Source organism: Lynx rufus, unplaced genomic scaffold (genome assembly GCF_022079265.1).
Source record: "Lynx rufus isolate CCGP_SWC_20201006 ecotype Redwood Valley unplaced genomic scaffold, mLynRuf1.p SCAF_1, whole genome shotgun sequence".
In the NCBI taxonomy this organism is placed as follows: domain Eukaryota; kingdom Metazoa; phylum Chordata; class Mammalia; order Carnivora; family Felidae; genus Lynx; species Lynx rufus.
In genome coordinates, this window is record NW_025814823.1 from 70,830,647 (window position 1) to 70,844,465 (window position 13,819).

The 13,819-nt window shown below is 44.2% G+C and overlaps 1 protein-coding gene across 5 annotated transcripts in view; it reads left to right on the plus strand.

Moving 5' to 3' along the window:
- Positions 1-13,819, plus strand: part of UBAC2 (UBA domain containing 2) — a 172,547-nt gene that overhangs the window by 128,055 nt on the left and 30,673 nt on the right. For all 5 annotated transcript variants that reach the window (XM_047081430.1, XM_047081392.1, XM_047081402.1 and 2 more), the window contains one exon: positions 8,021-8,263. In XM_047081430.1, the coding sequence (XP_046937386.1) occupies positions 8,021-8,263 (243 nt within the window). The remainder of the gene's footprint in view (positions 1-8,020; positions 8,264-13,819) is intronic.

Genomic DNA, 13,819 nt, shown 5'->3' on the forward strand with positions numbered 1-13,819 from the left:
ATTAGAGGATAGGTTTCTGAATGTTGGGACCATGGCTCACAGGACCCTAAGGTGCAGTTTGCCGTGTAGGTTTCTGTTCAGCCACAGCTGCCTGCAGAAAGAGATCATTAAACACCTGGGTGGGTGTCCTTGCCCAGTCATGGTTTCTCACCTTTGTCGGCTGTGGTTTCATGCTAATATTGAGCAGGACCAGAGGACACTTGAGGTTTACTGTCTATGATCAAGAGGGTTTCACCTACTGTATGCCCGGCAAATTAAATTCTTTATTTGCCCGATGAGCATTATTTCATGGTTCCCTTTCTAAAAGGACTACTAACCTGAAAAATCAGCGTAAGTGTAATTGATGCCCATGTTTACTAATGGCCTAAAAGAAAAGCATTCCCTGAGTTTTACATTCTCAGTTAGATTTATGAGGTAATAGCTTCTGTTAGCTTATGGGGAGCTCCTAGCACTAATCCAGGGCTGTGGCCTGGCTCTTTGGTCTGTGCTTTCAACTGCACGTGGCCTAGAATGCTCTCCTGACCTCTGGGTTTCTTTTCCTGGGCCAGGATTCCTGATTCCTGCAGCTTGAATGCTCTGATTCTGGCTCTAGCTGGCCTTCCCAGGACCAAGCCACTTGTTCCGTATCTGGTCATCCTGGACCTCAGTCCCAGCCTTCCCGAGACCAGTGCTACTGCTTTGTCCCTTGTCATTGGGCCTGTCCGCTTGATCTTGGGCTTCCCGCTCTGAGGGCCTAACCGGAGCCCCTCTGTTAGTGTTTCCCCTGGCCTCTCGACATGCAAATTTGAGCATCTGGTCTATTTTTAAAGCCTCTTTGTCTTTTTTCCCCCCCCACAAACTGTGTGTTTTGAGAAAACTCTCATTCAGAAGTCCCAGTATGTGATAGGTTTATGCGATTATGAAAATTAAAGTTAAAAGTAATGTGTAAAGGGGCGCCTGGGTGGCTCAGTTGGTGTCCAACTTCAGCTCAGGTCATGATCTCACAGTTCGTGGGTTCAAGCCCTACATTGGGCTCTGTGCTGTCAGCTCAGAGCCTGGAGCCTGCTTCGGATCCTCTGTCCCCCTCTCTCTCTGCCCCTCTCATGCTTGAGTGCCCACACTCTCTCTCAAAATAAGTAAACATTAAAAAAAGTAATGTCTAAATGTGGTGTAATAATAATACACTCTGAAAGCTCATGGTAGTAATGAGATATATAACTTAGGGAGAATTTAATGCAGGCGTTCTTAACTTCCCCATCTTGTCCTAGAAAAGGGTGGTGATTATCAAATATTAATAGGAAACTAAACTGCCTGAGCTCTTCATATTTTAATCCTTTATGAATAGCTAAAACATTTATGAATAGCATTTTATTTATTTGACAACTTGAGGTCATACTGGTGTACCAGAGGCATAGACAGGTGAATCTAAAATAACGTATTTATTTTTGTAGAGCCATTCTCTCAGCAAATACTTAAAGGATTCTTACTATGTGCCAGACACTGTTCTAGGTGCAGTGGTCAAACGGATCAAAACCAACCACATTTCTTCCTCTTCCAGAGCACACATTCAAATAGAAAGCGAACCCTTCCGATGAAATTTAAGCAAATGAGCACAAAAGCCCTGTTTTATCCCTGCCAGAATTTACAGTAGTATACTTATTTATTAATGGGTTATAAATTATCCTAATTGTTCACAGGATGGTCCTACTAAAACTGAACACACAATTTTGGTGAGTGTATCCATGATGGTGGGGGGCAGGCATAGACATGGGCAAGAGAGTGAAAATCTTTAGCTTTCGTCAATTCCTTGAAAGAATCGATAACTCCCCTACTCTGCAAATTAAGAACCTCTGCTAAATTGTGATCTCTTTAAGAGGCAAAAGCTGTGGATTTTTATTATTTTACCTAATTTCTGTAAAAAACATGATTACATAAAGCAAAAATGACACCATATTGATAGTATGCAGTATATAGGTGTACTATATAAGACAAAAAAAGTGGCATTGGATAGGGGTGATGTTAAGTGGGACTAAACTCTTGCAAGTTTCCTATATTTTACTTGAAGTAATTCAATATTAACTCTAAGCACATTGTGGTAAGTTAAAGATGGATTCTGTAAGATCCCTATAGCAAACACAAGAAAAATATGCAGTGAGATATTGCTAAAAACAAACAAAAAAAATTAAAATGAAGTACTAAAAACTACTGTTTTAACACAAAAGAAAAATAGGAAAAGAGAAACAACAAAAAACAGATGAGACAAATAGAAACCAAATAGCAAAGTCCAACTATATATCAAAGTAAGTACATTAAGTATGAAGAGTTCAACACTCTAATCAAAAGGCAGAAATGGTCAGACTGGAATTAAAAGTCAGAAACTGCTATATACAACCTACAGAACACACTGTAAACACACACACACACACACAAAGGTTGAAAGTCAAATGATAAAGAAAGATATCATGGAAACAGCTGAAATGCCACATTCATATCAGACAAAGTAGGTTGCTGTAGGAGTATTACTAAAAACAAAAAGGGATACTTTGTTATGATAAGGGTCAATTATAAGTATATGTGTGCCTAATAACAGTTTCCAAATACATACAAGACATTAAAAGGGAAATAAAGGGAGAAATAGACAAACTCACAATCATGGTTGAGGCTTTGAATCGAAAAAGCAAACATTTTAAATTTTTTATTTAATTCAAATCTCACAGTTCTAATTTGGTCAATTATTTTCCTATTTTGTTATGTTTATAACATCACATTGCTATCTTCAGCAAAATCAATGCAATACAGCCCCATTTTCTGTTTTCCTTCCTACCCAGATCTTTAGAAAAGGCATTTCTAATTCCTTGCCTCCAATCCATTATATGTTTTTGCCATAACACTTCCTATCTCTTTCCTTGTTAAAGAAAAAAATTACACACACACACACACACACACACACACACACACACACACACACACAGATAGTGCTACCTCCACAACTCCCCTCTTCCCCATCCTGCTGTAGAAGAAGCCACTCTCCGTGGTTCTGTACTTACTATTTGTGTCCATAAATAGTCTATACTATTATTTTGTGTTTTGAAATCATGGGGAAAGATGGCTACAATGTATGATACATTTAAAAAATATATTAAGGGGAGTCTGGGTGGCTCAGTCGGTTAAGCATCTGACTTTGGCTCAGGTCATGATCTCACGGTTCATGGTTCAAGCCTCACGTCAAGCAGCGTGCTGACAGCTCAGAGCCCAGAGCCTGCTTCCAGTTCTGTGTCTCACTTTCTCTCTGCCCCTCCCCTGCTCACACACTTTCTCTTTTTCTCAAAAGTAAATAAATATTAAAATTAACTAATTAATTTAAAGAATAAATTAAATAAAAAATATATGAACACACATACACCGAATTTATTTTAACTGCTGTTTAGTGATCCCTTGGATGAATAAGCCAGTCTTTTACCATTCATCTCCTGGAGATACTTTGTTTCATTTCCTAACTGTTAAATACAGCACTGCAGTAGAGCATTCCCTGAGGCAAGCCTTCAGCTCAGCTCAGGTCTGGTCACAGCCACATTGCTCTCCAGAGAGCTTGAACCACCATTTTACTTGTCCTCAGGACTGTGAGGGTTGTCAGGTCTCCTCGTCCTCACCAAAACTTGATCCCAGATTTTTCCCATTTTTTCCAAATTATTATAATAGTTAACATTGCATTTCCCTAAAAACAAGTGAGAATAAAATCTTTTCATGTGTTTGTTGCCCTTTTGAACTTCCTCTTCTGAAATTGCCTGTTCACCTGCTTTTTAAGTTTGGTTGATTGTCTTTTTCTGATAAATTATATGTATAGAGACTCTTTATTTTGAATACTACCTTTGTTGATTGACTTCGAGGATTCTGAGTACTTTCCCTAGGCTCTTACTTGTCCCTTCACTTCATTTATGGTGACTTTTTGGCACACTGTAGCTTTTGAATTGTAAACTACATAAATGTATGTTTTCTTTTATAGTTTGTGCTCTCATCCATATTTAAAAATCCTTCCCCATCCCAGTGTCAAAAAGATGTGCCTTCCATATTTTGTGCAGAGAGATGTAAAGTACGGTGAATTATCTGTTTCCTTAATGCATTGGGAGTTGATGCATGGTGTTGGAGAGAGGGTGTCTGTTTTGTCTTTATCCCCGTGTTGAGCTCACCTGGTCTTTCCCTCCACTTACCCTTTCCTGCTGTGTACCACATGCCCTTACCATAAGGGACTCCAGAGTCTCCTTCTATGCTCTTGTTCCTTAGGTAGATTGAGTAGCTCTACATAAAGACCATATTATTTTAGTTATTCCACCTTTATATCAGATCTTAAAATCTGATAAGCCTTATTATGTTTCTTTAAAATTACTTTGGCCATTCTGGATCCTTTCTTTTTTATTTTAAAATATGTTTATTATGATATATATATGGCATACTAAATGTGCCTAAACCATAAATGTCATGAAACCAACAAATCAGTGTAAAGTGAACACACCTGAGACCCATGCATGCTAGAGTCCTACCAGCCTCTGAAGCCTCTTGGCGCCCCTCCCTCCTGTGACTCCTCTCCTAGGACATATGGTCATCACCCTCATGCTCCCTTCCTGGTTTTCCCACTTTATTTATATATAGTTCAGATCAATCCATTTACAAAAGTGGAATCATAATGTATACATTTTTTTGTCTGCATTGTTTCTCCCAACATTATGTTTTTAACACTTAACCTTTAAATATTCCAAATGCATTTTAGAGTTGTCATTTAAGTTCCAACAAAAAACCCTAGTAAGATTTTATTTTGGGGACACTTGGATGGTTCAGTCAGTTAAGCGTCTGACTCTTGATTTCGGCTGAGGTCGTGATCTCACGGTTTGTGTGATCGAGCCCCACGTGGGGCACCACGTGCTTAACAGCAAGGAGCCTGCTTGGGATGCTCTCTCTCCCTCTCTCTCTGCCCTTCCCTCCTCATGCTGCTCTTTCAGTGTCTCAAAATGAACAAATAAACTTTAAAAAAAAAGATTTTATTTCAAACTATATTGAATTTATATCTTAATTTGGTGAAAATTAGTATATTAACAATTTGGTAAATTCCTATTCATGGATATGATGCCTTTATTTATTACTAGGGGTTTTTTTATGTGCCTTTTTATAGTTTTTTAGTTTTCTTTATAACAGTTTGCTGTTCTGCAGAGAGTTCATTGTTTCTCCTTTCTAGGCTATCTATATTTTATCTCCAGTTATTTTTAAGGACTTCTTTCTTTGTTTCACTACAGTGAATCTAGATATCAATTTCCTTTTGTTGTCCTTCTTGGACATTTCCAATCTGAGATTTGTATTCTTTATTAATTCTGGAAAACTCTTTTAACTATTATCTCTTGGAGTAGAGTCCCCCTCTCCCTGCACCCGCTCTGTTGTCTTCTTCTGGGCCCTCTGTGAGGGCCTGTCTCCTCTGTGTGGAATCTCATGGGTAGAACCCCAGGCCTCCCCTCTGGGCTTGCTCTGCCCACTTTAGAGCCTCTTTGATTCGTGCCCCACAGAGCTCTTACCTTCTCCCCGTGGAGGAGAGTAGGCACGAGCCACACTGAGGTGGTGGGGGGGGGGAGGGGTGGCATGCACCATGCTGGGTGGGGCAGGAGGCCAGACCGCTTCTCCCACAGAGTGAAGTAGTGCCCCTTTCACCCCCGCCTGCCTCTGATCCCTGAGCCTGTCTGAGCTCTGAACCACCTTGCCAGCATTTGGATTTACCTTTTCTCCCCATATGCCAAGGTATTTTATAATTCCTCAATGTGTTTTCCATTTGGTTTAGTGTAGTTCAGGATTACAGATGCTTTCTAGTTTCACTGAACATGGAATTTGTTTGTTTTCATTTTCTATGTTGTTCTGTACCGTTGTTGAGAAAAGTGACATGGAAATTATTTGAAACCAAAGCTCCTCTACCTTCACTCTTCCCTCTACTCCAGTCTGTCTTTGGCTCCTACCACTGCACCACAGCTGTTCCTAGAAGGTTATCAGATACCTCCATTTTGCCAAGTCCAACGGTCATTTTCCTCCCCATCCTACTTGAACGTGGCGGAGCTGTGTGGTTCATCACCAGCTGTTCCCAGCCTAAAACACTGTTCTCTTTGCTTCAGTGATGCTGAGCCCTCCTGGTTTTCCTCCTGTCCCCTGAAAGCCCTTCTCAGATCACGGCACTCGCTTCTCCTACTCGGTCCATCCACAGAATATTGCTGGGTTGAATCCTAAGTGCTCTTCGCCCTTTTGTTCGTCCCGCACCCTTGCTATTATCTCATCTAGTCCCATTGCTTTAACCGCTGTCAGTGCCTGTGACCTCTAAATCTTTAGCCCTGCTAAGTTTCCCCCCAAAGTTCCAGGTCTGTCTATCTAACTGCCCAGTCAATATCACCACTAAGATTTCTAATAGACGTTCCCAGGCTCACTCCTGCATCACATTTGCTGTTTTCACTGCCTAAAATGTTCTTCCTCCAGTTCTTTGAATCACTGGCATCCCATTATCCTGCAGGTATTTGCTCAAATGTCACTTTCTCCAAAGCTTCCCTGACATCTGACCTAAAGATGGTCCCTTCTCCAAGCCACTTTATTTTGTCTCCTTCACAGAACGTATCTGGAATTGTTGTGTTTGCTCATTTACTGTGTATTCTCCATGTTGGCCACTGTTACCTCCATGAGAGTACGATCTTGTTTACCTTGTCTTCTGCTGTCCCCTGAGTGCCTAGAACAGTGCCTGGTGTATACTAGATGCTCAACAAATCTTGCCTACTTAATTGATTTAAATTTTATGAAGAAAATATTAAAGTGTACTTTTCTCCTATTAGCATATTATCAGTTATGTTCTAATTTGGTGTGAATAATCTCTTATCCTAAGAATCAAATTCACAGAATTAAATATTTTTTTTACTAAAAATTTTTTAATATATACTTATTTTTGACAGAGAGAAACAGAGCACGAGCAGGGGAGGGACAGAGAGAGAGGGAGACAGAATTTGAAGCAGGTTCCAGGCTCTGAGCTGTCAGCACAGAGCCCAACGTGGGGCTTGAACTCACAAACTGTGAAATCATGACCTGAGCCAAAGTTGGACACTTCACCGACTGAGTTGCCCAGGAGCCCCTAAAGATTTTTTTTTCTTTTTTTTTTACAAAGGAATTGCCATACTCATTTAACCTAGAAAACCAAGAGTCTTTAGACATCTATTACCATATGAAATACCTTAAAGATATGAGTTTTGTAGGCTTGGCTGTGAATAGAATTATTAATTACTATTGGCGAGGATTTTAAAACTAGAAAAATTAGTACTTGAAAAATGTACTAGAACACTATGTAAATTTTAAATTGTCTTTATTTTCTGATAATTTTTTAAATTTTATTTTAAAGAACACGCACAGAAGCTGGGGAGAGGGATAGAGAGAAAGGAAGGGAGAGAGAGAGAGAGAGGAAAGAGAGAATCTTAAGCAGGCTCCATGCTCAGCACTGAGCCTGATGTGGGCACCTGATCCCATGACCCTAGGATCATGACCTGAGCCAAAATGAAGAGTTAGACATTCAACCAACTGAACCACCAGCCGCCCCTGTTTTCTGATCAATGTATTACATGGCTGGATTACACCCTTAAAGTTGTTTTCTGCCAGTGTCTCTCTTTGATGGCCATCTGCCAATAAGAGTAACCACAGTGCTAGTATAGTGTGAAAGTGTTTTGATAACCAGGTCTTATATAGCTTCTTTTTTTAAAAGAAAATATTGCTTTTAAAATATTTTACCAGTACTTTGAGTGTTACGTGGTTAGAATTTTGCTGTCTCTTCTAGCTTTAAAAAAACAAATTTGTTTACTGAGTAAATTTTTGTTGATTTGTACTGCTTATCATTCAGCAACTTGGTAGGATTTTGGTTATCACCTGGCACTGCTAAAATGATGAAAAATACGATCTGAAATACCTGTGGTTATTGATTTCTGTGTTAAATATGTTCTTTAACATTGTTACAATGAAACAACCCAGCTGGACTTTCCTCTTTCAGATATCAGGCATCTGCTACAACAGCAAAATGTTTCAAGTTCACCGGGTTCTCTACGTTCCCAGCTGGATGGCAAAGTTCTTTTCCCGGACCCTTGAGCCCATCTTCTCATCTTCAGAACCCACGGCCGAAGCCAGAGTCGGAATGGGGGCCACAGTGGACATCCAGAGACAGCAGACGATGGAGTTGCTGGACCGGCAGCTGATGCTGTCTCAGTTTGCCCAAGTGAGAAGACAGAGGCAGCAGGTGAGCGACAAGATAGGGATCCGCAGAAGCTCTCAGAGGCCTGGGTATGCTTGCCTCTATGGCTGTGTGTGCAGGAGAGAGGATATTTCAGTCCTGCAGGTCAAAGTGTGGATAATTTGACGTTTTCCCAGGTGGGATGTAGGTCTCTGATAGTGGCTATTCTCGGGGTTTTTTAAAGGTAAAAAAATAAATGGCAGCTGAAAGACTGGTCAAACTGGACATTCTTGTTCCACTTCTATTAGATAAACGTTATTTCTTAGAGAAACACCAACCTAGTTAACAAGACGTGATATTTATCTCTTCTTATGATCTTGTAAAAGCCACAATGTCTTCCTGTTAAAGTGCTTATTATCGTGTGCTCCGGGGTGAAGAGCACATTTAAAACTTCTTGATTTTCCTTGGTTGAAATGGAGAGAAGACGGAGGTAAGAAAATTTCAGGGGAACAACCAGTGAATCACATAAATGCTGTTTTTGTAGGCTTGGTATCAATCATCAGGGAATATTGAGCATTTATCTACAAACACTGCTGTATTCAAACACTCTCTTAGCACACTTGTCTTTCAAGGGTTACTATCTATCAGCCAAAACCTCATACCTGATCTTTCTTCGCCATTCTGTGAGCCAGCGCAGTGAGTGGGCTCTTCATTTCTTGTCTCCATCTTTACCTTCTGGGGTATGAGAGAGGATACTGTTCTCTCCTAGCATCTCCCTAGCTCCTGCCTTCACTGGGTGTGAGAATTAGGTCTGCAGGCCTCACACTGGTCTGGAGAAGTGAAATCGAGTGTGGCATCCGGTGTCCCATTGGAGATGTCAGTCCCAGAGTCTATATCTGGGGTAGAAGAAGGGGCCCCTTATTAACAGGCTGAGTCCACTGGTGAAAGAGGGAAGCACAGGTTGTTCCCCAGAGATGTATTTGAACTTGAGGTGACTCTGAAGCATACAACAAAGATACCTGCGATGTATCTGTGTGTTAAATGCGGAGAACAGACCTCCCTCTTAGAGAGGTCAGAACTGGAGGTATAGATCTGGAGTCAGCTCTGTAGGGTCAAGAGATGAAAGAAAGGTGCTAGATGAGTTCTTTAAGAGAATTACGTCCACGATGAACATAGGCTATAGACGAAGCTTTGTATGTAGCAAGAGGAGGAACTGGATCCTTCAAGGAAACAGAAGGAAGAATGAAAAGTATGGGAACTCAGAATAATCAGTGTCCCAAAAATGAAGTCATTGCGAGTATAAATATGTTCCAGGCAGAACGGGCAGAGCTGTGAGGGAGAGAAAGACATAGGGTACCATTCTGAGGGTATGATTCTGAGGTTTCTGGCTTAGGTAATGTGATATAATAGATCGATGACAGCACCATTTCACCATCATCTGAAGAGCAGATTTGGGGGAAATAGATCTACTGAGGTGCCTTCAGTATGCCTGGACTCCCTGTCAGGTAGCTGTGGACCTTGTACTCATGAGCAAGCCGGGGAAGTTACATTGCTCAGCTGGGCGTCCCCAGGCACATTTTTGTGCATGAAGTTTCTCAGACAACATTGTCAGGATCGGCATCTTTTGGGGGAGGGGTGGCGAAGGACAAAGGGTGGCTGAACAGCAGTTATGAAGAGGGTCTGAGCCAGCCTTACAGAGAGCTGTGGAACAGAGAGAGCCCCAGATCCGGCCCAGGAGCTGAACCATGGAACCTCCACCGGTCAGTCACTGGGTACAGATTGCAGGTCTTGGGCCAACTGGCTGTCAGATGCACACCATCCACAGAGGGCGCATCCCTGGAGAGGTGTCAGCTGCCTGCACCCCCACAGCAGGAGGGTGGAGCCTTCAGTCCTGGGGGAGGTGCGGGCTCTGGGGGGGGGGGGGCGGACCAAAGTATCCACCCCCTGTGCCGTTTGCATCCTCCTGGTTCATGTAGTAAGTTCTTGGAGCAGCTCTTCCAGATTCCAGCGATGCTCTTTTCCCAGGAGAAACCTTCAAGAAGAGTGTTAGCAGGACATACTTCACCCCCTTCTGCTGCAGCTGGTCTCCAGGCCACACTGGTCATCATCTCCCTCCACTACTTCCCATTCCACTCTCAGCTGAAAGGCACACTTGGTGAAGTGACATGGAGCCTCATCCCTGTGGGGTCTGAGTCCCTGTCACCATGCCTTTCTCGGGCTGTGTCTGCTGCCCTTGTCTATCTATTTACTGTAAACCTCGGGGCAAGGGAGTACCAAGTGATGTCCTAGTGCAGCACCTGGTGCTGCACATATTTTTCCCTCCCACTTTTTGTCCCCCTGTCTATGCCTTTTCCTGAGGATTAGGGCTAATTAATCCTGCCACGGTGGTGATCTATTTCCTTGCCTGCTGGTCTTTTGGCACACAAGCCCAGAATGACTGGGCCACAGCTGTAACTCCAGATGTAATGGCCTCTTACTGTGTCCCTGGTGGAAGCATTCCACTCCTGGGCGGCACATTCTCTAAACCCACTGAGTCTAGAGTTTCAGGGGCAGGAAGCCGGATTCCCAAGTGGGTCACTGGGTAAGAGGGTAATCAGGGTTCCATCCCCTCCTGTCTCATATTTCCAAGATCCAACTGTCGGGGACGCAGCCCCGGATAGCGGTTGTTGATTTAGGGTCTGCACTGTATGCTGGGGCCAAGAGTGCTGTCCTTGTGGGGCATCCTCTCCAAACTGGCATTTCACTTACACCTTCAACTGGCTGTCTCATTGATCTGGCAAGGTGGCAGCTCCCAGGTCATATGATACGTGAGGGTCACTGCATCCGTGGTCTTTTTGCTGCTGTGCATACTTTGTTGTAAGTGGCCTTGTGGTCTGATGTGATGTTAGTTGGAACCCTGGTCAGTAGATGAAACTTCTGTAAACCCCACAGATAGTGATGCTGGTTGACCGAAAAGGCAGACAGACCTATAACCTGAATATGTGTCGATTTCAGTTAAGATTTGCTGCCTTTGGGGTGCCTGGGTGGCTCAGTCGGTTAAGCGGCCAAGTTCGGCTCAGGTCATGATCTCGCGGTCCGTGAGTTCGAGCCCCGCGTCAGGCTCTGTGCTGACAGCTCAGAGCCTGGAGCCTGTTTCGGATTCTGTGTCTCCCTCTCTCTGACCCTCCCCTGTTCATGCTCTGTCTCTCCCTGTCGCAAAAATAAATAAACCATTAAAAAACAATAAAAAAAAAAAAAGATTTGCTGCCTTTATTATAGTTGCTCAGGCTGCCATAACCGAGTACCACAGACTGAGTGGTTTAAACAACAGAAAATTTTTTTTTCTTATTGTTCTGGAAACTAGAAGTCCAAGGACAAGGTGCTGGAAGTTTGGTATTTGGAGAGGATTCTCCCTGGCTTGCAGATGGCAACCTTCCTATTCTGTCCTCATGTGGTCTTGCCCCAGAGTATGCGTGCTCCTGGCATCTCTTCTTATGAGGACATGAGTCCTGTTGGATCAGGGCCCCACCCTTAGGACCTCATTTAACCTTAATTACCTCTGTAAAAGCCCTGTCTCCAAATACAGTCACATGGGGGATTAGGAACTTCAACTATGAATTTGGGGGTGGGCACATTCCAGAGAGAAGGGCCCGGTGCAGTCAGTCTCGCACTGACTGTTGCTTCTTCTCGAGGGATGGTGTATGAGGGCTTGGTGTTGGTGTCTGTTGCCGTCAGTAGCTGGTTCACCCTTGAAGCGAGACAGGGCCTCTATCTCTGCCCTCATGGCCTCTGTGTCCACGTGCCAACCCTGGGGTGGCCGGTGATAGAGGCTGGCTCATGTCTGTTGGCTGAGTCACTCTGTCCCCCTCTTCTGTGGAGGAGGTTTCTGATAGATAAAACTTCAGCATTATTTTGGAATGTTTGTTTCAGTGTATTCATTTTTATTTCTTTTGCCTTGTTCTGTCATATTTCCTCTCACTGCCTGGCAGTGGCTTAGTGCTCTCTGTCACCCACCCCCTGTGGGCCTCACTTGGCTCTGGGGTTAGAGTCGGTCGGTCATTACTGGAAACTCTGAGCAAGACTGGTGGGTACTCTGTGGGCACAAGCGAAGTGAAAAACATGTCCTTTCCCTTAACGAATTTGTGATCAACTTCAGGGAGCTTGGGCAGACAGACTGAATGAGATAAAACCTGGGAACAACGGTACACTGGCCTGAGTTCCCGGAGCGGTAAGGTGTCTGAGAAGAAGTGCCGCCAGTGCAGCCTGAGACTGTGTGGGTTCAGGGCCTGGAAGGATCGGCAGGACTGGGTGGGCTGACACGAGGCAGATTATCCCCTGAGCAGAGGACTAGCATGCACGTGATAAAGGCCTCTTGACTGAGGCGTGGAGGGCACATAGTGAGAAATGGGAAGTCATGCTGCACTTGTAATGGAGGGAGGGCTGTTTACACCTGACAGCAGATTTGGGTTTTGACATAGGAGGCTGTGAAAAGCAGTTTAGCTGGTAGTAAAGGTAGACAGTGTTCTAGAAAAATCCGTCTTCTTGCAGTGCATATGGTGGAAGGGAGAAAGGGGAGAGCAGGGAGGAGGAGACAGATAGGAGGCCATCTTGAAATTCAGCTCTGTGAGCACCACGGCCAGGATGAGGGTAGTCTCCTCATTGAGCTCTTCTGACTCCCTCTTGTTGCCTGAGGCTCAGTCATCCCAGTAGGGGACCCCCAGTCCCTCCAGTCCACCCCACTAAGCTCCAGCTCAGATCTAGATGAGGACCAGACTCTTCTCTCCTGGGCTCCACACCTAAACCTCCCACCGCCTACTGGGCATCTCCACTCACATGCTCCACAGGCACCTGATGCCTTCCATTTCTTTGCTGAACTGGCTTCTCCTCCTCACTCCTTCCCCTCACAGAGAGCACCATCACCTGCCCAAAGACCTGAGCCAGGACATCTGGCTTCACCCGAGAGAAGGAAAGCTGTCACTCCCTCTCTGCATCCCACCTGGAGTCTTGCCACGATCACCTCCCTGTCCCCACCCAGCCCCCCCCCCCCACTCGTTCCCCAGAGTGATCTCTTTGACGCCACCAATCTGACCATTTTGCTCCACCCAACTCCTTCTGAAGCCCTTTATGGCTTTTAAGGTATTAACACTCATTACCCAGAGCCCTTCCATGGCCTCCCTCGGCCCCACACGCAGCCTTAGGGTAACCTTGCTCAGCTGCTTGCAGTGTGTCAGAGCCCCACTGTTTCTCACTGCCTGCCTTCACTTCTGCCCCTCGCTCTGCCTACAGCAGACATCCCCATGCCAGCTTCCCCACCCCAGCACACACACAAGGTCTGCCTGCCTAACTCCTTTTACCCCCGTGTCCCTTGCAGATATCACCTTCTCTGGGAAACCTGTTGAGCCTCCCCTGTCGGCTCTGATTATCCTCTCCCTGTTCCTACAGCCTCTGGATGTCTCTTTCATGGCGCTCAACCTCACTCTTGGGTGACTTCCCTGTCTCTACCAGTAGTGTGTCTCAGGGGTGGGTGGAGACTTTTTCTTTGTATCTCCAGTATGTGAATAATGCTTGGCACATGTTGGGAACTCACATATTTAGGGAATTAATGACTAAATATGTGTATAATCAGTATTTACAGAATTAATG